A 27,135-nucleotide genomic window follows, 5' to 3' on the forward strand; every position below is an offset into this window, starting at 1 on the left:
AAACCTTAAACTTGAGTTTAAAAAAAAAAAAAAAAGATACAAGAAAAAAAAAAAAAAGGTCCGGTTCAAATTCTGTAGAAGTACTGGTAAATCTGGCTACTGGTCTGCAAGTTGTCTTCGTCAGAAATTTTCTTTTCAAAAGAAACCTCATTCTATATGATTATCTGATTTAAAAATAAAATTGATTTAAGTAGTTTTAAAATAACATTATCATTTAAGATTTAGTAACTAACTTAAAAATAAGAAAACATTTCATTTCCTATCGTCGATTTTTTTTTAAAGAGCAAAATTTCTTTTGAGCATATATACTATCAATGACACACACACACACCATAACAAATGTAGGTATCAGGGTATATCAATTAAATAGTTAGAAAATATTTATGAATATTTGCAATTTGTTATTACATCTTTAATAACGGCAATATAACATTAAAACTACAAATGAAATAATCGTAAGGATCAGATTTTTTTTTTTTTCAAGAGAATTTGGAACGCTGAAAATGTACACAATTCACATTTATAGTAACCAGCTTTATTCTTGGAAATTAAGTTTTCTAATCTAATAAAACTGGAGGAATTCTGAGAAAAGGCGATTCGAATAAAAACAAATGAACAACATTAACACAATTTTATGTTTATATAGATCAAACCCCATGGCTGTACATCTCCGCCTGATAAAATCCAATAAACAACTTACAACTGAAAAAGCGACCATACAAAATTAATCGAGAGTTCCTGAAACGGAAAACGTTAAACGAAAACGGAAGATTTATTTGTAAAAATTTTAAAGTAGGGGGGGAATAATGCAACAATTTACAAAAAAGGAAAACTTTCTCCGTTCGCGTGACTGCAAAATATTTAAAATAACACAAAATCAGTAATTTATAAAATAAGTAGATTGTAAAAAAAAAAAAAAAAAAACCAATGCAAATAAATCAGTGGATTAAATTGACATTATCCGACAGCCTCCTACGTGTTACGCGACTCGTATTTATGTAAAAACCGAACTGAACGAAACAGCGTTAAAAATTACGACTGATAGGAACTTTGACGAATAAAAAGTTCATAAAAGAAATGTCGCCGATGTAAACAAAATGCGACAATAAAATGTGTATAGACAATAAAAATCGTTTTAGGATTTTTTTTTATTTTTTTTATTTTAAATAAGGGACCATTTTGAGTAAATGATACATTTCGTTTCAGTTTCATTCAGTTCGCCAGTTCGGCTTTTACATAAAACACGAGTTACGTGACCATCGGATACTGTCAATTTAACCAACTAGCGTTTTCATTTATTCATTAGTTTCAGGAACCGGTGTTTCATTTTATGTGATCGACTTTCCGCTATTATATAACTAAGTTGTTGCCGGATTTTTTTTTTTTTTTTTTCCGAGCCATTCTGGTAAGGTATGGCGTTGATCTACACAACCACCCGCAATTTCGTTTGTTAAAAATAAATAAATAAAAAATAAAAATAAAAATTTAAATTTAAAAAATCTCACCCTTCCTGCGGAGGAGGTAAGTCCATCGTGTTCCTGTATTTATTTATCTATTTATGTTTAAATTTTTTTAAGCGGCTTCGTGGGTCGAATAATGGGTTGGACAGAACACAACATGGAAAATAAAATGTCTTGGAGTGTTCACGTATAAATTAAGAAAATGGTAATAATAAATCCGAGTTAAACCAGCGTGAGGATTAAAAGGCGTGAGGATCCAAGGGGGGGGGGTCCAGAGAAAGCACTTGTTAGGGAATTCACAATTTTTTTTTTTTTTTAAAGATTTATTTTCAAAATTGTTTTATTTGTTATTTTTAGTTAAAAGACAGCAGTAAATAATAAATTAAAACTCAGGGTTTTACGTAAGTGCAAAATAATAGCAATTATTATTGCGCTATGTTTGTGATAATTGTGTGGGCAAAGTATTGACAGCAGTCATTTTTGTGTTTTATCATATGTAAACCAATATTAGTTCGATAATTAAAAACAACGATGTAGGAGGAAACCTTATTATAGTCTCAGCTGTAAGTTTTTGGTTTATAAGACAACAAGCAACCACCGATTATTGAGGAACAGAAGTTATTGATTTTGATTTAAAAAATGTATATTTCAAACAATATTAGGTTGTTCTTTTTTTCCGCTAATCACAATTCTCCTTTCTTTTTTCTTAGGTGAACGAACGGGAGACGTCCAGCCACAGGTGTAAAAATTGTAAGAGATTTTTGTGGGCGCCCAGCCTCCCAGGTCCATGTAATAGCTTTGTTATTTTTATTACTCGACCATGATCGTAGAACCAGCGACATCTCTGTTTTTTTTTTTTGTTTTGTTTTTTTTTGTTTTTGGAATGTTCAGTTCCTGTCACAGGAGAAAGGGAAGAAGCAACAGCGTTTTAAATCCAGAAATATCAGATTTTGTTTTGTTTCTTGGACAGTTTTAATTATTTTTCAATTTTTGTGAAATAGATTAAGCATTTTAACTATTTTTTTTTTTTTAATAAAACTATTTTTAAACGCGCACCTGGTGTGGTGAAATTTTATACGTGCTCAGGTGATAGTAAGTGGTTTCGGCCGATTATTTAATTAAAACTGTCGTATTGTTGATTCTCTAGATGGATTGGATAATACCTTTAAAATAAAATACAATTTTCGTTGTTTTTTTTCTTTTTTTTTTAATTAATAGACTAAAATAGTGACCAGCACTAAAATAGTAATTTTTATATATATTTTTTTCTAAGTCCAAGTAGTTTCGATTTCAGTTCATAGCGAGCACCTGTAGGCAAGGAGGAGGAGGCGGCAACCTTATTATAAAAAGCCAATCAGCCCATGATGTTCCGTTTTTGTTTCTGTATATTAAGGTTAGTAAGTTCACATAGAAATAAGGTTATTTCATCATGGTAGTTTCCAAAAGTGAAGTTAAAAAGCGAATCAGGAAGCGACAAGTTGGTTTGATCAGGCAGTTGAGTTGACGAGCGGCATTTCTCCACTGTGCTTTAGTCTACTACTGCTGCTACAGTAGCAGCAGGAAAGGCTGCAGTTGAGGCTGCGTTTGAAAAAACGCAGTAGAAATTGCAGTAGGAATAGTAACGCCCAGAAGGACGCGGTCTTTTTTTGCAGGACCTCATATTTGAAATTCGTATTAACACTATTTAGTGTGGTTATGTTTATTGAAGACTATGTGTACTGCAGAGTGATGATTATAATTTTTGGTTATGTTCAAGTTTAGTCTCCCTTAAAGACTTCCTGCTGAGCTCTGTCGGCTGCAAAATAAAACTATTTTTTTTTTTCGAAATTGTATTTTTTTTTTTTTTAAATAAGCAAACAAAACAAAACAACAAAAAATAATGGTAACCTAATTTTTATTTTTTATTTTTTTGTTTTTCATTTGCAATCGACAACTTTGAAAAAGCCTTAGCAGACACGGGGAGAACAAACTTGAAGATAATCAATTTTTTTTTTTTTAATTCGCTTTAGGTTTCTCTTATTTTATTTGCTTTTGTTGTCAATAAATATTCAATAGTAAAAAAAATTAATTGTGTATTTATTTTAGGCGAAAAACAAACACTAGAGATATTTGACAGGAATGATAAACCGTTACATGAAAATCGCGTTAAAAAATGCAGCCGAAACGAAATAGGCGTTCACAATTTTACCCGATTAAAAAAAAAAGTTATGTTTAAATTTTGTGTGTGTGGGGGTGGGGGTGGGGAAAAGAATCGTTTTATATCCCCCCCCCCGTTTTAGTTTGCACTAGGGCATTAAGTGCCTTTAAGTGTTGCTTAATAAATATTCGCTCAACAGTGTGTTTATCAAAATTAAACACGGACACGAGATCTTCTCTCTCAATTAAAAAAAAGTCATTATAGCTCAGTAACAAACTAAACACCTTCATTACTATTTAAGTGCTTCCCCACGAGAGCAATATGAACACAAGGTCGATTTTAATATGCTGGGGGGGGGGGACAAATCCCGCAAAAAAAAGGACACTTTGGAAGTAGGCAAAAATAAAAAGTGACTTAGTCAATGTAGGGAAACCCTTCTATACTAAGGACAAATTAATTTAAACATGACATCAAAACATATACTACACTTGGATCTTAGCCTGAAGACAGACAGACACACACACACACATATATATATATATTATGAGAGAGAGAAACCCTTGATCACGTGATCAAATCTGAAGTAATCTAGAATTTCGTAGAGCAAATATTTTTCGTTTTTCTTTCTTTCATTTAAAGGCAATTATTAATTTTCTAAATTATAATTTAATTATAAGACTTAAAATTAAAAATCCTTTATAATTAATTTTTTTTCCATGGTGTTAATCTGTAATCGCAACAAAATATAATTATTATTTGTCCGTTAACTTGTTTATTTTATTTTTTAATTTAAAACTCAGACCAGAGTGGCTCATGGTGTAAGAACAGATACTACACTTTGAATTATTTGCACACAATTACATTGTTACAAATCGGACACAAGGCCATTGGACGTGTGGTGAGTTGGTTAGGGTTAATTAATGACCACCCCGTTTTTAACTGGGCACATTCTAACCGATTCAACTAAACACTATTCTTTCATTTGTCCATCCATCACAAACTTCAGACGACACCAAACTACCACATTTACTCTATATACCCGATGTAAAATGACCCCATGTTTTAAAATCGAATTTTATTTACATTCTAATCCGAAAGCCGGGAAATCCGATTTTTAACGTGGGGCCTTTTTGGTTATCTTTACGATTACTATTTACACTCTACTTCCGGTTGCTCCTTTTAATTTTTTTTTTTTTTTTTTTTTTTACAGTTTCTTGTTTAATAAATTTTTAGATGAAAGCACAAAATAGGTAAAGGAAGCGCCCCGGCCCATGTTAAGTGGTTTTTTTTTTTTTTTTAATTTAATTTAAAAAATTTTTTTTTTTTAAATAAAAATAACATGAGAAGGGATAACCGGAAGTGGAGTGGAAGCAGTAATCGTAAAGATAACCAGAAAATATAACATCTCGATTAAGAGTATTAGTGATCTTCTATTTCTTCTTTTCCTCTCTCTCTCTCTCTCTCTCTCTCTCTCTCTCTCTCTCTCTCTCTCTTCACTACTGATTGGTGATTGATGGTTTAGTTATTTTTACGCAAACTACAGTTTGACATACACTTGGACACTGACAATTTTGAATAAACAATACTTAATGCAATGATAATATCGTTAGTTCGAGAAATTATTTTTTCTTCATGGACGTTTGGGGCTTTTTTTTTTTTTGTTTTTTGCAATATTCCTTTTTTTTTTTTTTTTGTAATAAATTCATCCGGTTTTTTTTTAGTACTTAAAACTATAACTTTAGCAAAGGTGCTTGTTGTTTACACGAAATAATACATTTTTACTAAGATTTAAACGAAAAATAATGGGTTCATTATATTCTGTGTAATAAATACTGAAAATTTAATTAAAATTGGTTGATTTCCTGATTTTTGGTTAATTTTAAAGTGAAGGGACCAGCCAAAATGTTTAGGGATCGGCCATTCATATTGTTTGTATCTCTAAAATAAAAAATAAAGAAAATTCTGTATGATGTATGTACCCGTGACAAAAAGAAAATATTCCAAAATAATGTAAATTCGTCAAGTAGTTTTTTAATCACTTAAAAGTGATTAATGGAAATTCGTAGGCATTACAACATAAATCTTTTGAGTTATCTCCCTTAAAAAAAAACAAAAAAAGAAGATTGTTTCCAAAATGGTGGGGAAGACAACCGTTCTTCTGTTAGTCAAATTTTATGACTTTCTTTTTTAAAAATAAATGTTTGATTCATTTACGTAGTTTTAGGGCCATGATATTTCCGTTTCGTCGCTTACACAGATTTGACTGGAAAAATATAGTAGCTATCTTTTTATTAAAAAGAATATTCCAATGACGATAATTAAAGTTAATAATTTTATAATTACAAAGGCAGGAAATCTTTTGTGTTTCTATTTTGGAAAAATAAATTATTTTACCATTTGGGGCTGGTGTGGAGGGGGGGGTGAGACATGACACGTGAAGTTGTTTTATAGAGACGATCCAAAATAAATTTTAAAGGGAAACCTTTTTAAAATATCCGATTGATTGGAGACTTGTAAATAAACGCAATATCATTGTTTCAATGTCTTCCTATTTAGAGGCAATTGCTAAGTAATCAACATAAATGGACACCAGTTATTAGTAAGAAAAAGTCTTGTACCTAAAATCTATCGCGAAGAAGGAAAATAACGTATGGTATTGTAAAACGACCTTTCTCGCGTCCCCCTCTTTCTCTTCCCCCCTCCTTTATATATCCTTTCTCTATCTCACACGCCCCCCCCCTCGTTTATGTCTTGTCTTTCTCTCTTTACCCCCTTTCTGTTATTTCTCTCTATTTCCTATCATACCAGTTCCCACTCTACCTCTCTTCTTAAACGACTTCCATCCCTCTCACGCATTGCAAACGAAACGAATCGAATTTCCCGATACAGAAAAAGAATGGCCATCATTTAAAAAAAAAAAAAATAGGGATCACAATATACAATATACTACAAGTCAATTGTTCTCTCTTGTTTATTTTATTTTAGTAGATACCACTTAAGAATCAAGTCAACCGCGGAGAAGGGAGTGAGCAAATAAACATGGAGGTTTCATTTTTACGGGAACCCTTTTAGACAAATCTATAATAAAATTGTGTAACTGCTTGTTTGTGTTTCTTACCTCGATGTGGCTTATATATTAGTAGGTACGAGCAAAAATGGCGGAATAAAGGTAAGGGGGACCTAGTTTTGAAAGCCGATTTTATCAAGGTTTTTGTATATTTCCAACTACTTTTTGATTGTATTTGAAAGATTAAAGACTTAAAGTTAATTTCCAAAAGGAAAAACAAAATATTTGTACACGTGAAAGAAAAAAAAAAAAAAAAAAAAAAAAAAGTAAAGACAAATGTTTTCACGGCGGACAAACTAATTCAGCTGGTAAATGTTAGTTTTCTGAATCTATTTCAAAGATAATTGATAAAATCCTAAAGTTCTCTAAACAGGTTGGCAGCTTCGGGAAGTCTTTTTTCTACTTGATGTAAGACTTCTTGCACCATAGCTTGACAGCTCAGTTTCACATTTTTATTTTGTAGTTTTTGTCCACTTGTTGAAACTGGCATCAAAGTCAACATTTTCTAATGTTTTACATGTTCCATCTTTAGTGAAAAACCTTTCGTACAAAATCTGGTGATGCATTGTCAATTTTTTTTTACAGTTCGTGTAGATCCCTGTTCTTTTGTTGAAATGTTGAATTTATCATTTCAAATTCCTGAACAACAGGAGTTGCAAACAAAAAAATAAAAATAATTAATCCTATCTGCCAGCATTCCTTTTAGCAGACGACTTTTGTATTTTGCACTAATACTTAATTTTGCTTCACAAGTGCTAAAATAACCTAATAATTCCTCCCAGTTCATCAAAATATTATATAAAAATTTTCCTCTTACTAGCCATCTTGTTTTAGATAAATTTTGAAATAGAAGAGGAACATTTCTTTCTGGGTCGTTTTCATCTACAAGTTTCATTATTTGAAATAAATTTTTGAATTCTTGTCTAAGGGCATTGATCCATAATGGCACTTCAGTTAAAAGAAAACCAACATTAGAAGGCAACTCTGAGAATGCATGTTTGATGCAAAGATTCATATACATTTCATCTGAATACGATCTGATGATTTAATCTTAATTCGTGACCACACAAGCTTCTCTCTTTACATCATCAACATTCTGATCCACATCTGGCATCAATTGAAATGAATGGCTCTCGTCTTCAGGAGGCCTCAAGTTTTGACAAGCTTCTGGGCTTGACCATTACTCCTGATCTTAAATGGAACACGTACATCAAATCTGTTGCCAAGGCCACTGGAAAAATGGTGGGATCTTTCTATCGATCCAGTAGATATCTCACTGCTGATGCAATTCTCTATCTATATAAGAGCCAGGTACGTCCAAGGATGGAGTACTGTTGCCACATCTGGGCAGGAGCTGCTAGAAAGGACTTGTCCTGCCTTGATAGAGTTCAAAATAGACTTCGTAGCCTCGTAGGAGATGTCCTTTTCTCCTCCTTGCAACCTCTATCTCACAAAAGAGATGTTGCGAGTTTGTCTCTGATGTATCGTTATTTTCATGGAAAGTGTTCGACTGAGCTTCAATCTATGGTCCCCCCCAAAAAAACTTTCACAAGAAACACTCGTCTAGCTGTAAACACTATCAATAATTCCCCCCACTCTTTATCTGTGCCTAAACCTAAACGTAGATTCCATGAACAAAGCTTTTTTATTAGAACTGCACGCTTGTGGAATTGTCTTCCGTTTTCCTGCTTTCCGGCTGACTACAATATGGTTGTGTTCAAGTCTAACGTAAATAAGTTCTTGATGAGCCGTTCCATATAAGTTATCAAATTTAACAAATTTTCATTACTAATGATTATTATATTGTCCAATTTCTACTGTACACTCTTTAACCCTTATCCTTGAGTGGCCTATTGGCCTTGATAATGAGTCGATACCTATGAAAAACAAAAAAAAAAAAAAGAAAGAAAAAGTCCAATGTGAACAAGTTCTAATTGAATCTTAAGTAATCCAAGTTTCAAAATTCCCACTGTTTACTATGCTAATATCACAATGACTAATGTATACCTATTAACCCTTATCCTCGAGTGGCTTCTGGGCCTTGATAAGTGGTGACACCCTTGTAAAAAAAAAAAAAAAAAAAAAAAAAAAAAAAAAAAACCCTAATTTTTTACTCTCAACGATTAGAAGCTACGCCATCGCTAGTAAATCCTGTACAGTTTTTAAGAGTTTGGCTAACATCAGTTATTTCTTCAACTATTTTGTCAAACAAAATATCTGGAGCAGTTTCGATTATTCTATTCAAATGTTTACCAGTCGAGGAAGGGGGGGGGGCATCCATCGTATGACAATCCCTGCATACATCAAATTACATAAGGTAATATGTTTTTATTCATACATGCAATCACACACACACACACAACCGGCTGTTGTCTCTACAAACTTGTGTATATATATATATATATATATATATATATATATATATATATATATATATATATATATAGAGAGAGAGAGAGAGAGAGAGAGAGAGAGAGAAGGGGAGGGGGAGGACTACTCAGCCAATCTTGAATCTTGGATCAGAAAAAAAGAACAATCTTTTCACACGTACGAGATATTTTTTGCTTTCCTAAGAAAAGAAAAATGCATCCATGATATAAGATTTGCAACGAGGACACTTAAAACACTTCTTGAAGACCTTGAAATGTTAAAATTCTAATAAAGTTATCATGGTCCATTTATCAGGAGGGGAGAGAGAGAGAGAGAGAGAGAGAGAGAGAGAGAGAGAGAGAGAGAGAGGGGGGTGAAGATACAAAGCTTCATCTTAGGTATGCAGGGTAGTTCAACTACGTAATCACTTCAAAAGAAGATTATCATTGAAACCATTTTAAAAAAAGAAAAGGTTAAAGAAACAATATCATTTTATAGGACAATAGCAAATAGACCCAGCATTGCCCGGGACTGAATGAGGATCAACGAATGTTCTGTCGCGGTTTCAACAAAAAAGAAAAAAAAAAAAGAAAAAAAAACACTCATTAAAAAAAACAAACAAACAAGAATCAAATTCCAAGCAGCATAAACACCACAGCCGACGTCCCTCCGGTACATACATCAACACAATTATCCCATGATACACTGTAAGAGTACAATTCCCACTTGGATACATCCACGACAATCAGCCTCAATTTGATACGGACAAGTAAAAATAACCCCTAGACAGATTGCTCCCTACAGTACATTAAAACAGGAAAATAAACACAAATCAAAAACGAAAATGACAATTAACGCTGGGAGGCACTTGTCTACAACTACGTCCACTGGATGAGTATAAATACAGTGGGCCTTTCAACAAGCAGTCAGAAACGGCTAGATCGCTGAGCGGTGAGCTTCGTCCCGTCAGTAACTTAACCCAATGCAGCAGCAGCCATGCTACTACAGAACGGGGGTTAGACTACCCCACTCCCGCTGACAGCAGCCTAACCTGGTAGCAGCAGCAGCCACCTACTGCCCAACTCACTTAATACGAGCAGCTCAACATTGCAGCAGCAACCATCGTCAGCTCACACCAGATGACACACGCACCTACCTTCCTTCACTGAAAAGGCCATTATCTATCTTTGTGAAATCGACTCCTTCTCCTGCCATCCTCAGCACCTTCCTGCAACTATCAGTGACGACTACGAAACTGCTTCAGTTGGAACACAAACTGGCCTATGCCAAAAAGGTTTTCGACGAGATGTTGATGGACAAAATCATCCGGCCCTCTGATAGCCCGTACGCTTCACCATTACACTTGCTTTCCAAACCCGATCGGGAATTTCGAATCTGCATAGACAGCTGGAAACTATACACATCTACTGTACCTGATTGGTATCCAGTTCCACACAGCCATGATTTTGCTTCAGGTTTGGAGGGTGCATGCATTTTTTAAAGATTGACTTAACGAAAGCGTATTACCAGGTCCCGGTTGCTCCAGAGGACATGCCAAAGACAGCTGTCACGACCCGTTTGGGCTGTACGAATTTCTAAAAGTACCCTTCAGACTTCACAATGCAGCCCAAACGTTTCAGAGGTTGATAGACACAGTTTTACGGGAACTATCTTTATGCCTACATCGATGACATGCTAGTAGCTAGTGAAGACGCTGAAACCCATGAAGATCACCTGGAAGAAGTGTTTCAATGATTAATCCATTATGGCTTCCAAATCACCTTGAACAAATGCGAATTCGGCATTTCCTTTTCCTTAGACATCATACAGATGCCAAAGGAACAACCCCTCTACCCTCCAAAAATAATAGTCATCCAGAAATTTCCAATGTCCAATTCCATTAAACAGTTGCAACGTTTACTAGGGATGGTGAACTTCTATCGGATATTTATCCCTGGATGCTCAAATCTTCTACAGAAAAAAAATCAAAGCCATTTCCTTGGAAGGAGACAAGGTGGGGGCCTTTTTGGCGGTAAAATCTTCCATGGCCGACTTTGCCAAATTAACCTATCTAAGCGATGGCATCCAGGCTCAGATGTACCTCACAACGAATGCCTCAGACACTGGTGATAGAGCAGGAGATTTGGGAACAGTGCAAGCCAATAGCTTTCTTTTCAAAAAAATTATCACCAGCCCAGTCTAGATATAGCACCTTCTCTAAGGACTTTCTGGCCAAGTACTTGGTCATAAAACACTTTCGACATTTGCTGGAAGGCTGGAGTTTTAAGATCTTCACAGACCACAAGCCTTCGAATAGATATACAACTCACAAGATCAGACACCTTGATAACGTCTTGCAGTTTACATCCGACATAGGTTACATCAGAGGGGCAGACAACACTGTCACTGACACCTTGTCACAGGCTAACATCAATGAATTGAGGGAGGGCCCGCTCAGCCAGAACCAGATAGCAGCAAGCCAAGAATCTGATACAACCCTTCCCAACGTTTTTGCCAACAGGTCCCTAGGACTTAAGGAATTTTCACTACCTTTCAACAACAAAACTTTTCTGTGCGACGTGACCTTGTACCACCCCAGACCCTATATACCACCAGTACTCAGAAGGCAAGTTTTTGAATACCTACACAGATTATCACACCCAAGCAAGTGCACTACGTTGAAACTTATTGCAGACCATTTTGTTTAGCCCAGAATGAATACCAACATTCGTGACTGGGTATCGATCGGTCTTGAGTACCAGAGATGTAAGGTATACCACCCCACAAAATCACCACCTGGCACTTTCAACAATCCTGATGTGCATTTTAGCCACATACATATTGATATAGTTGGACCTCTCCTCATGTGTCACGAGTTCCAATACCTGCTCACTGCCATCAATCATTTTTCCCAGTGGTCAATCGTCATACCAATCAAAGACACTTCAACCAACACAAAACCTAGAAGATATAGAATCCTTATTTAATTTTGATTGAAATCCATTACATGATTTTGATTTAAGAAAAGAACATGGCTGAAAGGCTTAAGCTTAAGGGGTTTTAATAAGAAATTGAAATTCAAGGAATCTTACTTAATGATCGAATTTAATGCAAATTTTAAATATGTGAATTTTCAAGTGGGAGATTGTGCCCATATTATTTCCTTGAAATATACTTAAAAAAAAAAAAATAAATGAATAAAAAAATCGAGGAATATTTATTAATTGATGTATATATAACTATTATAAAAAAATACATAAAAATCAGACCTATTGGAATTTTCTGGAATCTGGAGGTCCAAAATAGAATTTACAGACTCTAGAAGTCAACGTCTGAGATTATACCTTCCAACTCTGCAAGCCTTGTATTTAATATTGTTTTAATACGTGTCCGATTAAAGAATGTTAAAGTATCCATACTTTTGCCAATGCGCCTCCATACCAGATTATAGAATTGCAATTCTAACATGTCTTTTGTTTAGATCTACAAGAGGCAAAATGTCCTTTTCCAATACTGAGTCAAGTGAACCAAATTGTAACCACAGACAGCATCTAAATCACCAAGATATTTTTTTTATTTCCATTTTTTACTTTGGAGGCACTACTTATCAAGACCCGAAGACCACTCAAGGATAAGGGTTAATGAAAATAAGGTGGTAGTGTAGTAATCGTTAATTGTGTAAATTGGGTAGAATTTAATTATTTATGGGGACGGCTCAACAAGAACTTATTGACATTGGATTTGAAGGCTACCATGTTGCATTCAACCAGGAAGCAGGCCAGCGGAACAGTATTCCGTAGACAGGCAGTTCTAGGAAAGAAGCTTTGTTCATAGAATCTGTGTTTAGAATTGGGCACAGATAGAGAATGGAGGAAATAGTTAATGGTGGTTGTAACTAGTCGAGTGTTTTTTTTTGTGAAAGTTTAGCAAGGGGGAGTGATAGATGAAAGTTTAGTTGAGCACATGCCATGAAAATAACGATAGAGCAGAGACAGGCTCACAACGTCTCTTCTGTGAGAAAGGGGTTGCAGGGAAGAGAAAAGGGCATCAACTACTAGGTTTTGAAGCTGGTCTTTAACTCTATCAAAGCTGGATAGGGCGCGCCAAGCAGCTTCTGGCCAGATGTGGGAACAGTACTCCATTTTAGGGCATACCTGGCTCTTATACAGATAGAGAATCGGTAGTAAGATATCTACTAGAGCGGTGGAGTAACTCAATCATTTTTCCAGCAATCTTACATTAAAATTTCTATGTGAATTACACAAAAAAATATAATCATTTGAATGTTATATTAAAAGATTTTGCAAACTAATTGTAAGTTATTCCTAACTGAGTACGCCAGATAGCCTTGCTAGTTTAAATATATAGTTCTCTTTTGTTTGTTTACTTGTAGACTCCATTGTAAGTAGGTTAATCTTAACAGAAACTAGGCATGTAAAGATCTTTGATTTCAATTTTTGTTTTATTTTTTTTTTCTAAAAAAAGGTACCGAAGAGAGAGAGGGGGAAGGGTGAGTATCCTCTACCCTTACAATTCTGGTTGAAAAGAAAAAAGAAATGTTTTATTTGATCAAAAGGCAAATAAAACTCCGATTAATAGGAAAATCATTCATTCAAAGTTGCCCGGGCAGAGGAGTGGGGGGAGTCTTTTGAAGAAAGGTTAGAAAATAATCTATAATTCAAATACAATTTCCATCATGAAAAAGTAAAATAAAAAAAATAAAAATACAAACAAATTACAGGTGTATAGATACCACATAACAGCATAATCACATTAACACCAGTTCGCTATTAGATCACTGAAGTTAAGCAACGCTGAGCCTGATCAGTACTAAATGGGTGACAATTTGAAAATACCAGGTATTGTATACAAAAGGACTCTCTGCTTATTCTGGCATTGTTTACAGCAGAATTGTAAGTTTGGGAAAGAAAGAAAAATCACATTTACTCTAGGGCCAACCTATTTAAAATATTCCCAACTGTTACAATTTAAATTAAATAAAAAATAGATTTTATTTGACTATAAGATCTATTTTTTCACTTAAAGACTAAAGCATTGAAGGGTTATGAAGACGGGAGTGATATTATGAAAACAAGTGACCTTTTGTGCTACAGAATTTATTTTACATAGTCATCACGAGGGCTATGACAACAGCATATTCTTTTCATTGTTTTGACTCTTGAGTATATATCAGACACAGTTAATCAACCGAGAACCACATCACCCTATATAAAAGCATATAAGATATCAACGGATACAAACCCGAGAGTCAAAACAATGAAAAGAATATGCTGTTGTCCTAGCCCTAGTGATCACATATTCTCAATGTACTTTTGCCAGCCTCTTTTGACGCCCTGGCTGTAAAAGTCCCATGTTGCCACTCTGAAATCGATGATCCCATATAACTGTGCCAACATCAACTGCATTGACTTTGTAAACTTTCACCAGGCACCGGTAAATGTTGATCAGTTTAATCTTTTCTGCATAAAGGAATTCAATGACATATCTCTGCTTCTGACACACGTCTGTGACAGGCGGTTGCTTTCTTAGAATTTCACACCATCAATATCTGCAACAGAGCGATGAAAAATCCAGGTCACAAATGCATCAGTTCAGTCATCTTAACAATACAATTTGCAATCCGTTCTGATCCATTCAGGCAGAATTAAAAAAAATAGGAGACATTACTTTTTGAATGGCCCTTGCATATGATAGAGGACAGAACATTTATCCATAAAAAGGTTTTCTAAATGTCTAGTTAATCATTTAGCGAAAGAGCGACTCTTCTCGGCATTATCACCAAATTTGCATCTGTGTCTGTACACACCGCAAACACACATGTAAATTAGATGGAAAAAAATAAACCTACTTACTGCTTTATGATAATACTAAATGATATGGATGGCACCACATGAAAAGACTGAAAAGGGAGAGTACCAACCAGACCTTCACCAGAAGTGTGCGGATAGGACTGGGGCTTTGGAGAGGCTTTTTGCCTACCAAACCTTAAGGAATGCCAATGACTGGTGCCAGCGATAAATCAATGGTAAGTGGCTGTTAAGATAACATAACAGCACCTGCACTGGTTATTGAAAGATGTGGAGACCACTGGAAATCTAAGGAGACTGATAGTCAAAGACTCCATGCAATACTACAGGTAGCAATCGCTGGTGATGGCCTGCGTGAAAACTCCTAGTGAGTGAATAATAATAATAAGTAAAGAGATTTATCAATTTTTAGTTACACAAGACGAATATCTCAACCCCCATTAATCCCTAACTGTGCATCAAACAGATACCATAATATTTAGTTCACTGCACATTACAGGGCTCTACATTGCGAGTGAAACAGTCGCATTTGCTCGCTGTTGAACACAGTATTTTGTATAATTTTTTTTTAAAAACTCATTTTCCCAAACTTACTGTTAGAAACTCACTCAATATATGTTACTGTGACATAGGCGGACATATATTCGGTGAGTTTCTAACAATATTTTTGTATAATTTTTTTGTTTGATCTCGTTTTCCCAAACTTACTTGTTCAACAACTAGTATGCCGCCATTTTTCTTTTTAAAATATATCGATAAACACTGTATGATTTTCGAACCGATTCCACGTTTTAAAGTGAGTAAAACTACAAAAAACTTTTCCAGATAAGTAGAAGAATAACTTATCTTGCCTTGGTAACATTTATTTGCTATTTGTTTGTTTTTTTACCATTTTCTTTTTTTTTTCGAATCTATGTGTATAGTAAAACAAACCCACAAAGTATATATGAAATTTCAGGCAAATCGGTCCAGTAGTTTCGAGAAAAAGTGGAACTGACAGGATGGCAAACAGACTAAGAGCAATATAGATGGTATTATATGTACCTTTGAAAAATATATTTTTTTTCATTATTTATTTCAATTTACTTTATTAAATTTAGCGAAATCCATCAGATCATTTTGCCACACCCTGTAGAACCCATATTCATTTCAACATCTCTCAAAGGATTAATCGTTACAAGTTGAAAAGCCATCACATTCACAGAATCTCATAAACATTCACAAACCCTCATAAAAGCGAGCACAATATAAGATTAAAATACAAAAACAAAAAAAAACATTAATAACAGTTTTATTTTCTAATGTTTTTCTTTTATATACATTAAATAAAAACGTTCATAATCGTGCTCAAATGACTCATTACATAATAATAATACTCATTACATTTTAAGTTGTGTAATAAGGCTTAGTATGATTCGTTATTTATAGGCAAGAATGTTTATAATTGAATTGCATTAAATATGTGAAATGTCAGGGCCGCTTACGACCTCAGATAATGAATTTTATAAATTAAATTTAAAAAAAAAAAAAAAAAAGAAAAAAACACCACCAAATCAGAACTCAAAATGACCAGGAAATCCTCTAATTAAAATGAACTTTTTAGCAAGTAATCTATTAATAAACGTGCCACATAATTAATGTGCTACATTTACTAGCTCAACATACCCGGCGTTGCCCAGTACTTAATTTCATTATATTTTTTTTCTTCAGTTTTCGGAGTTGTGGGGGAGGCGTATTGTTACATAAATGAAGCGCATACTTGACTTTTGTCTCTTAAACTTTAATTCAGACCAGAAATTACTTTCTAAACAGACAATTTGAAGGCCTCAAAATCACATTCGAATTTAAAATGGTCATCCAATAACCAGAGGTTTGTCATTTCTTTTTCATCATTTATAGATAAAGATGGCCGACATACGTTTACATCATGAACATTTGATAGTTAGTTTGAAGCCAACTTTGATTTATTTTTTCACAAGAGTCATCACTTATCAAGGCCCCATAGCTACTCGAGGATAAGAGTTAATGAGTGCAAGGCGGTTGTGATAGAAATTGGACATACTCTGATTATTTGAGAATAACTGACAAAAACTTCTTTACATGTTGAAGTCAGCTGGAAAGCAGCTCCGTGGTATAGAGTTCCACAGGTGGGCAGTTCTAGGAAATAAACTTTGTTCAAAGAATTCGGGTTTAATTTTAGGCACAGATAGAGAGTAAGGAAAACTGTTGACTGTGGTTGTCGATTAGAAATTAATTTTTGGCTTGAATTAAAGTTTTAGAAACAAAAGTGAAGTATCCCGATTCTTTGGGACCCAAAACCAAATACAAATCATAGTTTAACAAACGTTTATGTTTCTGAAGTTTTGAGCTGAAAATTGAGTATTCGTATTATTTGGATTCTTCAGACTACTGTTCTTAACTTGTGTTATTTTCACGTTTTGGCTGATGTAACCTCCGACTTTCTTCATATGTATCTTGTCGAACTCTGGAATCTGCATGGAGGCTGTAGGTTCGATCTTTAGTGGGAACACTACTGCAAATTACTTAGAACTTCTACCTGGTTATGGCTAACGAAATAAGAGCATGCTATCCACGTGGATTAAATAAGGGGTAAAGTTTGAAACTCTGTGCAGATTCCAGAGTTCGACAAGATATACCTGAAGAAAGTCGGAGGTTATAGCGGTCGAAACATTGTGAAAAACAACCCTCAAGATGAGAATCGTAGTCTTAATTTCAGAAAACTTATTTTTCTTTGGAAATTAATTTGCTTTCTCTTTTTTTTTTTTTTTCCTCCATTCATTCAGTAATGGTTTCATTTTTTGCAGGATATATATATTCAAATACTTTCAAATATCTTGGTTTGACGATCAGCAGTAATTACTGTGAAATTTCTGCTCAAATCAATGCTGTATGGCTGAATGGCATATTGTCACCGATGGTCTCTGGTGATCAAATTAAGTCCAAGATTTACCAAGATCAAGTACAACTTGCCAATTTGTATGGTTCAGAGTGCTAAAAACACAAAAAAACTGTTATGGCGACAAAGATGCAGAGTTGAACTTAAGTCTGATCAGGCATAACTACACCTTAAATGCAGTGATTGGACGATTTGAATATTTTTCTTGCTTCTGATAAAAGTAGCAATTCTAATCTAAATTACCAACTCGGATACAATTTCTGATTCTGATTTTCTGAAAACCTCTAAATATTTAGCTATAGAGTTATTGTTTTTTTTTGTCTTTTTTTTTTTTGTTTGTTTGTTTTTTTCGGATTACTGTAAAATATGTATATATGTGTGTGTGTGTGTGTGTGTGTACATAGTTTCACAAACGTAAATAATATACTTGCTGGGGCATATATTGTTAGTTTTACTGATAGCTTAAAATGAATAAAATAAATATTTATCCTTTTATCATTAGTATCAGTAATGGAAAATCAAATTTTAAACAAGAAACAAAAAAAAAATCATGTTTGGCATCAGAAAATAAGCACAAATATTTCTGATTTTGATACAGATTCCGATACCCCCAAAAGTTTCCATGTTTTTGATTCCAGATCTTATGTAATCACCCGAACACTATCAAAATATTGAACTTTCAAATTACGACAATCTCAGACAAATTGAAGAAAAATCGTGTGCTTGCAAAGAAAGAAAAAAAAACTCAGAGAACAGCAAAATAAAGACGGTTGGATAAAAGAGAGTTTGATTATGTAATGAAAACTGAAAGATAAACTTTGGTATATTTTTCACAGCTAATAAAAAAAACAACAAAAAAAAAACATGGATTTTGAAGTTGTTCTTCAAAGGTCAATATGATTGTGACAATTTTTTTCAAAATAAGAGGAAAAACAAGAGAAAGAAAAAAAAAGAAAAAGATGTAGAAAAGAAAAAAAAAAGGTTAATAAAACTTTAAATGCCACAAATCATTAACCTTTAAATTGATGAGTAATCAGAACGTTTTGCTTTTATTATTCAATGCTGGATACATGCAAAGGATGACAAACATTATGAGGTATATACAATTAAAGTAAAATGTATAAATATATATATATATATACTAGCAGGCCGCCTGGCGTTGCCCAGTCATAAAATATGCTTAAATATATTTTGATTTATGCAAATTTTGTATTTTTTTTATTATACAGTCAATTCTCTATTGATTATTATATTGTACCCAATATATAGTAATTATTTCAAAAGTAAATAACTAATATTATATATATATATATATATATATATATATATATATGACTTATATGCCATCAGCTAGAATCAAAACATTTAGCACTCCGGACATAATCGTTATCGTCAGATGGATAAAAAATAGTTAAAAATCAACTGACTTTAACATATGAACGCATATTTGTACATGCGTACAAGAGCACTTTAAGTCCACTTATGCCTGTCAAATTTCATTATTTGTTTCAATCTTGACCTTTAGCAGCTAGTTTTACTGACAAAAGACCAAATCAAATTTGTTCCACGGGTCCAAATTCTTTATATATCAAGTTTCAAGTCTGGAGACCAAAAATTGGAAGAGATTTTTGGTAGAGACCATTCCATAAACAGACATGGTCACTTTTTATATATATATATATATACACACACACGCACACTAGCAGGCTACTTGCTGTTGCGCAGTTGTAGAATACGCTTAAATATGATATTTTAATTCACGCAGATTTTGTATTTTTTTTTTATACAGTCAATATTCTATTGATTATACTGTACCCAATATATAGTAAAAAAAAAAAAAAGAACTTGGGTGCCATCAGCTAGAATCGAAACCAAAACATAGCTCTCCAGCCTTCTGTTACCATCTGACCTAAATACAAATACATACAAAAACTGCAAAAAATAACGTTGTTTAACCTATAAATGTATATTTGCGTGTGCGTACAATAGCACTCTAAGTTTACTTATGCCTGTAAAGTGCCAATTTTTTTTTTCAATTTTGAACCCTTAGCAGCGAAAGAGCAAATCGAATTTGTTCCACAGGTTAAATCCTTTACATATAAAGTTTCAAGTCTGTAGACAAAAAAATTGAAAGGAGTTTGGTAGAGACCGTTCCTCAGACAGATCATTCGTAGACATTTATGCTAATGACACTATGGTAGCACATCTAAGACCGTAAACAATCAAGTTCTCTCCGATTCTCTCTCCTCTGATCTTGAGCACGTGGTACAATGGGGAAAGGAGTGGCTGGTTACTTTTAATGCATCTAAAACCAAGCTTCTGTCTTTACATCATCAACGTTCTGATCCCCATCTGGCATCAATTGAAATGAATCGTTCTTGTCTTGGGGAAGCCTCATGCTTTGACAAGCTTCTGGGCTTGACCTTTACTCCTGATCTGAAATGGAATACGTACATCAAATCTGTTGCCAAGGCCGCTGGAAAAATGGTTGGATCCTTCTATCAATCCAGTAGATATCTCACTGCTGATGCAATCCTCTATCTAAGAGCCAGGTATGTCCAAGGATGGAGTACTGTTTCCACATCTGGGCAGGAGCTGCTAGAAAGGACTTATCTTGCCTTGATAGAGTTCAAAATAGACGTAGCCTCGTAGGGGATGTCCTTTTCTCTTTCCTGCAACCTCTATCTCACAGAAGAGATGTTGCGAGTTTGTTTCTGCTTTATCGTTATTTTCATGACAAATGCTTGACCGAGCTTCAATCTATGACCCCCTCTCTCGCCAAACTTTCACAAGAAACACTCGTCTAGCTGAAAACACTATCAATAATCCCCCCCCCACTCTTTATCTGTGTCTAAACCTAACGTCATCACGTCATGGGTTCAAGTCTGCCTGCCTACTACCACTTACAAAAAATTTTTTTTTGCTTAACACACACCTCCAAACACCCGGGAACCCAGGCTAACTGCTATATAAAGTAGACGTTTTAGCCCATTAAAAATGAGGGAAAAGTTATATCCCATTGACTTAGAATAGCTACGTTATTTCAAATTGATGGTTGAATACAGTTAAATATGTGTTCATTTTTCCACTGCATACTAATCCTTATTAATACATAACTGTGCAACAGACGGATATCATAATACTTAGTCCATTGCATCTGATCATGATAATACAAAATTTCAGCCAGATCAGTCGAATAGTTTCCAAGAAAAAGTGAAACGAATCAACAGACAGACAAAGAGAAATATAATATATACTAGTAGAATTACCTGTCATTGACTCGGGTCAAAAAGAGCCTTAAAAAATGTACTCTGATTTATATAACAATATAAATAACTTAAAATAATTTTAAACTGATATTTATTTATAGCATACTTTTTGTATCTTATATTCCCTTTCGTATTATAGATGTACAGGCATACAGACAGACCTGGCATTGCTTGGATCATCTTTGTGAGAGTGGGGGCATTTGCTCAAACGAACATGAGGGGGCAGTAGTGGGAAACTTTTATTAACACACCTATGAACACTAATTAGGGTTCCCTATAATAAGTGATCCCCATGGAGCCCCACCTCCGCTGGTGGGAGTGAGCGATTTAACCTGTAAACTCACCCTTCCCATGATGGGTTATCATGGTAAGTTCAGTAGCTCTACATCAAATGGTGTGAGCATGCATAGGGTTTCTAGTTATAAGTGACCTCCCTACAGCCCCACCCTGGTTAGTGGAAGTGAATGGTGTAACCCGTAAAAACTTCCCCTTTCCCATGGTGGGTTATCCTACCAAATTTGGTAGCTCTACATGAAACGGTTTGAGCATGTATAGGGTTCCCCCTTGTAAGGGACCTCCTCTCCTGGGGCCCCACTTTATCATACCCATTTCAGATCCTTGATGCCTCTTCTATCATTGTATGTGGTCAGTTTAGTATAATAATAAACCATAAGTAGCCTATTCATGTACAGACAGCCAGACACACAAACGTTGAGCTTATAGTGTGATATAAATGCGGGAGTGCCTCAGGGGTCTATCCTTGGACCTCTATTGTTCCTAATATTTATTAATGACCTCCCCAACAAAACTGCCTCTGAGATGGGTATATATGCTGATGACACTACACTCTATAACAGGCATGACAGGAAAACAAATGAACATATATCTAAAGAAATGGCAAAAACACTAGAGGATGACTTCCAATCTGTAGTGGAATGGGGACATAAATGGATGGTCACATTCAATGCTGCCAAGACTAAACTGGTTTCCTTCAATAATTACAAGAAACCTTCTCTGCCACCAATAGCAATGGCCAGTGACTCCCTGTCTGAGAGTACATCTTTCAAACTGCTTGGCCTAACGTTCACAGGAAACATGAGTTGGAACAATTATATTGAAAACATTGCCAGGGCTGCTGCAAAAAAGGTAGGCTCTCTCTACCGTGCTAGAAAACTACTGACACCTGAAAGTATCCTATACCTCTATAAGGCCACCATTCGCCCATGTATGGAGTATTGTTGTCACATTTGGGCTGGTGCATCTGCTACTAGTCTCTCACTCCTAGACAAGGTTAAAAAAAGTCACCAATCTGATAGGCCCTGAACTGGCATCTAAGCTTCAGCGTCTGTCCCATCGATGAAACGTTGCATCCCTCTGCCTGTTCTACAAGTATTTTAATGGTGAATGCTCTGACGAACTGCAGACACTTGTGCCCCCACGACATAGGCACCCTCGACAAACCCGACAGGCAGCTAAATCCCACCCCCACACAGTAGAGATCCCTAGATGTAAAAGATCTTTCTACTCCAGTAGTTTCTTCCCCAGAACTGCTAGACTCTGGAATTCCATTCCAGGTTCCTGCTTCCCTAACTGCACTGATATGCAGAAGTTCAAGTGCAACGTGAACTGACATCTTGCTGCCCAAATCCCAACATAATGCCCCAGTAGTTGCTGCTCTTGATAGTAGCCCCCTACACCAAAGTGGCAATGCGCCTTGTTTGGGGTGAAAATGTAAAAAAAAATAAATAAATAAATAAAAAAAATAATATATATATATATATATATATATATATATATAGAGAGAGAGAGAGAGAGAGAGAGAGAGATTATACAGATTCATCTAGAAATCACCATGGAATTTCCACAGGATCCTGCTAATAATAATAATAATAATAATAATAATAATAATAATAATAATAATAATAATGGGAACACAATACAAATGTTTAACACATTAAAAAATAACTGTTAGTTTCACAGGAAACAGAAAAGTGAAAATTGACTTTGGCTTCCTCGCAAAAAAAAAAAAAAAAAAGGTAGGATGCAAAATTAATTATGTTTAGTATGCAACTTCCTCAGGTGGCTGAGTAAGAAGTCGCTGCACTTTTAGGATGAGGATATTTTAGATTAACAATTTCGAAAGCTCAAATGATAGCGATTAAGACTGGAGCACTAAATGTTTAAGTTTTGATTCTAACTAATGGCACCCAAATCATTACTATATATATTGGGTACAATATTATAATAATCGATAGAGAGTTGGCGGTGCAATATTAAATAATTAAATACAAAGTCTGCATGAATTAAAATATCATATTTAAACATATTTCACGGCCCGGGAAATGCCAGGTAGCATACTAGTATATATACATATATTTCCGACGATATCTTATGATTTGATTATTGAATAAATGCTATCCTTGACAAAGTTTCATAACAAAAACAAAATATTGTATATTAAGAAACATGATTCTGTGTAAAATCATTTATTTTTCTATATAATTTGTTCTTTGCTTATTTCCATCTATACCTATACCCTTTGTTGTGTGTGTGTGTAATATATATATATACTAGCAGACCACTAAAATATGATATGATTAATGCAGATTTCGTATTTATTATTATATTATATTGGACCCAATATATAGAAATTGCAGCGGACTCAGACATTACTGGGTATATGTCAATGAGGTGACAGCTCGCATTGTTTCCGAGCAGCTTCGTCCGCTGGACATGTCCTATGTCATCCACAGCGCACAGCCGCCGTGGGACAGGGAGAGACAAATGGTGTTTCTTGCGATCCTGACTGTGTTCAGAATGGTGATATGGAGTTTAAGAGAAGCGCAGGGTGGAATCTTTTGCTGACCAGGATCTGGTTCCCTTCTTTAAGCACCAGCTGAAGGTAAAGATCAACTGTGATAGGAAAAAATTATACTCCAAGGCCTTTGACCAAAGACGGATAAAGATAGTGAGTCTGTGCGTGCATAAAGGTGCCAAGTTGGAGTTTGTGTTCCCCGCCTAAACATGGCGTACACAGTTCCAGATCTTGTCGGACTCCAGACCCCTAAAACAAGCGTTTAAACTAGGTTCTTAGCTAGCTGAGCGAATGGCTTCCTCCATCACTGATTGGAACCCTTCAAGATACCCACACCCTGATCCTTTTTTTCGTTCCTAGCTAACCCAATAAACAATCTTACGCCCCCCCCCCCAACCGTAGTTTCTTTGCTCCTGCCTAAAATTTCAGCCTTATATAGAGAGCGACTTCCTTGTTTTCGGCCAACACCAAGCTGGAAAACAGTGGGCATTCTACCACCTACAGAGGCTTGGGAGGGTTTTACTAACATATTGATTGTATTTTTTGGAAAAGCTAATGAAATAAAATTAGACAAACGAGTTTTTATAAAATTTTATGTTTACAAATTTATTTGATTGTTAAAAAAACACACGATATGATTTGGGAATCTTAGGTAGGACGACATTCGGTGTTTAAGGTATTGTGATAAAGGAAAACTTTAGCTAGGATCAAGCATAGACTAGCAAAGGTATAGTGATGAGGATGACCATAGATACCCCCTCCCCAATTTTTGAGTGGCCTTGTGCCTAACTTTTTTGTTTATTTCTGTTATTTTTGTAAACTTTCAGAGTGAAAAAAAAAATATATAACTCAAAATGTAGTATCTATTCTGATGCTGGTCAATGGAGGGGAAACCCTTTATACTGAGACAATTACTGCTTTTTAGGATATTGCCAGAGTGCCCCTTTTTGACCTTCTTTTAGGGGAGTTGGTTTTCACCCCACATTAAAAACGACCTTGTATCACATTTACTTTTGTGGGAAAGCAAGTAAATACCTAAATAAAAAAAAAAGAAAAAAAAAAGGGGGGGTTTTAATATAATACACAAAATAATTCAAATTTATATATATATACTAGCATAGGTACTCGACGTTGTCCGGGTCGACATAAAGTTCCGTTTAGAACACACCTGCTATACTAAGAATATTAATCATTTTCATCATGGGCAACGTCGATGACCCCGCAGCAATTTAAAAAATAAAAGAACGGATAAAAATATGTAAATGCAATTGCCCCAAATAAGATGCATGTGATGCTCTCACCACCAGATATTTCGGCAGAAGGGATACAAAGAGAAGAAGCATTTCTCCAGATATTGAGCACTTTTTTTTCTCATGTGCTGGACCCCCCTCATCAAAAAAAAAAAAAAAAGTAAATAAATAAATGAATGAAAAATTTTGTTTCAATAAAAATAGTAACGAGTGCCAGAGCAATCAGAAAAACTAAAAATAACAAAAATAGTCGTGTAGGTAGACTCCAACCTGAAAACGCGAATAAAGGGAAAAGCTAATTTGCAAACGCCCACTGTAGAAATAATAACGTTTATAAACATTAACCCGTTTGAAAAGTTCAAGAACAAAATGGAATTTTTTTTATTGGCTTGTTTTTGTTTTGTTTTTTTGTAAAGGGATTTTTTTTCACTGGCTTTTATTTTTCGTAAATAAAGGAAAATTTCGACTTGTTTTTGTTTTTTTTTGGGGGGGGGGGTCCAGGAGCGCTAAAAAATTCTGTATAGTCATTTTAAGAATAATAAAAACAAACAAATGAGATTTTTTTCAGTTTAACAAAAACTCATCAGGGGAAGTAACTCTACCCGTTTCTATAAAAAAAAAAAAAAAAAAAAAAAAAATCAACGTTGGAAATGATAATTCCAAAACGATTAAATTAAATATATTATCAATATAATTGTTATTTAAAGTTGATGAAATAATCTTAAATAGAACACTTAAAACAACTCTCTCGTTAGAAACTTAAACTAACATACAGCTATTTAGTAAAATCGGTTTTCCTTAATATAATATGCAAATGAGGCGACCTCATAATCGTATATTTTGATAGAATCATACTATATATAGAAATAAATGAAATATTAAAGTAGTAGACCTTTTGTCTATATTAATCAAATTGTGAACAAACAAGCAAACAGACAAGAATGTGAATATATATATATGTGTGTGTGTATGCAAGTATAAAATATTAATACGAAAAGTGTATATGTTCATACCTTTTCTCTACTTATTTGTTGACATGTAGGAATACAAAATGTCTTTAAAAGAAAAATAACTTTTTCCTGAAAAGAACAGTATTTTTTACCATACTTTCGATCTTCCTTAGTGTAACGAAGGGGATGCATGTGCAGTGTTGGGTAGGGAGCAGGAGAAGAAGGTATAGCCAGGAAGAGGGTGTAGTTTAAGCTGGCATAGTTGACCATTCTTCAAACTCTGTGTGAGTCATGAAAAGTTGATACGTGCATATACATATTCGGCTAGGGATTTTTATCCTTGACCCCCAAAATCAACGGAGATTAGACCATTCCTGTAATGATCCGATCCCTGTTGGTTTTGTGGTGGGAGTTTAGTTCTGTGCAGTTCTAGGAGGTCCACCGTCCCAGTCTTTGCTTTTTATCTTTTAGAAGAGGGTTAAATCGCCTGAGGCACCCTCCCCAGAGAATGCCAACGGGGCTGCCGAGGCACTTTTTGCAGGTCAGAGTGTCACTCCTCGAGGGCTTTGATTTCTCAATCCCAAATTTCCGACCCCTGTGACCAAGTTCTTGCAGTGGAAGAGGACTAAAGAAACCCCTTAATACTTTTGTGGATTCATCTTGGTTTATTTTTAATTCTTAACAAGTTTATATGAGTGTCACATTGATACAGTGGTAACATCACTAGCTTTGAATAATACAGTTTCAGTTCTAGTTGATGGCACCTAAATACTATTTTTTTTTACTTTTGAAATCACGACTATAATAATATATACGAAATCTGGACGAATTAAAATATATTTAAGCATATTTTACATCTGGGCAAAGACCCCCCCCTCCCCTGCTAGTATCTGATATTACCAAAAAACTTCTGGCCTTGATGGAGGGGAGACTAAAACTTGCTGCTATGGTTTCGAATGATCTGAAATAACAGCAAGGGGAGACTTGAGTCTAAATATTTCTCATATGTTATATCTCCCATATTTGGTTTTCATACGTAAAGTAAATTTCACAGTGGATAAAGATTATTTGA

At 34.7% G+C, this 27,135-nt stretch overlaps 1 protein-coding gene across 25 annotated transcripts in view; it reads right to left on the reverse strand.

Annotated features, from left to right (window-relative positions):
- LOC145252572 (IQ motif and SEC7 domain-containing protein 1-like) overlaps positions 1–27,135 on the reverse strand; it is a 737,205-nt gene that overhangs the window by 337,563 nt on the left and 372,507 nt on the right. For 2 of the 25 annotated variants that reach the window (XM_080112211.1, XM_080112205.1), the window contains exon 1: positions 1,506–2,985. The exons of the other annotated variants lie outside the window; for them this stretch is intronic. In XM_080112211.1, the coding sequence (XP_079968337.1) occupies positions 1,506–1,531 (26 nt within the window). In that variant the 5' untranslated portion in view covers positions 1,532–2,985. Of the gene's footprint in view, positions 1–1,505; positions 2,986–27,135 lie in introns of those variants that run through there. 25 annotated transcript variants of the gene reach the window in all.

This window comes from Euprymna scolopes, chromosome 29 (genome assembly GCF_053919585.1).
Source record: "Euprymna scolopes isolate OS-2025 chromosome 29, ASM5391958v1, whole genome shotgun sequence".
NCBI classification, from domain to species: domain Eukaryota; kingdom Metazoa; phylum Mollusca; class Cephalopoda; order Sepiida; family Sepiolidae; genus Euprymna; species Euprymna scolopes.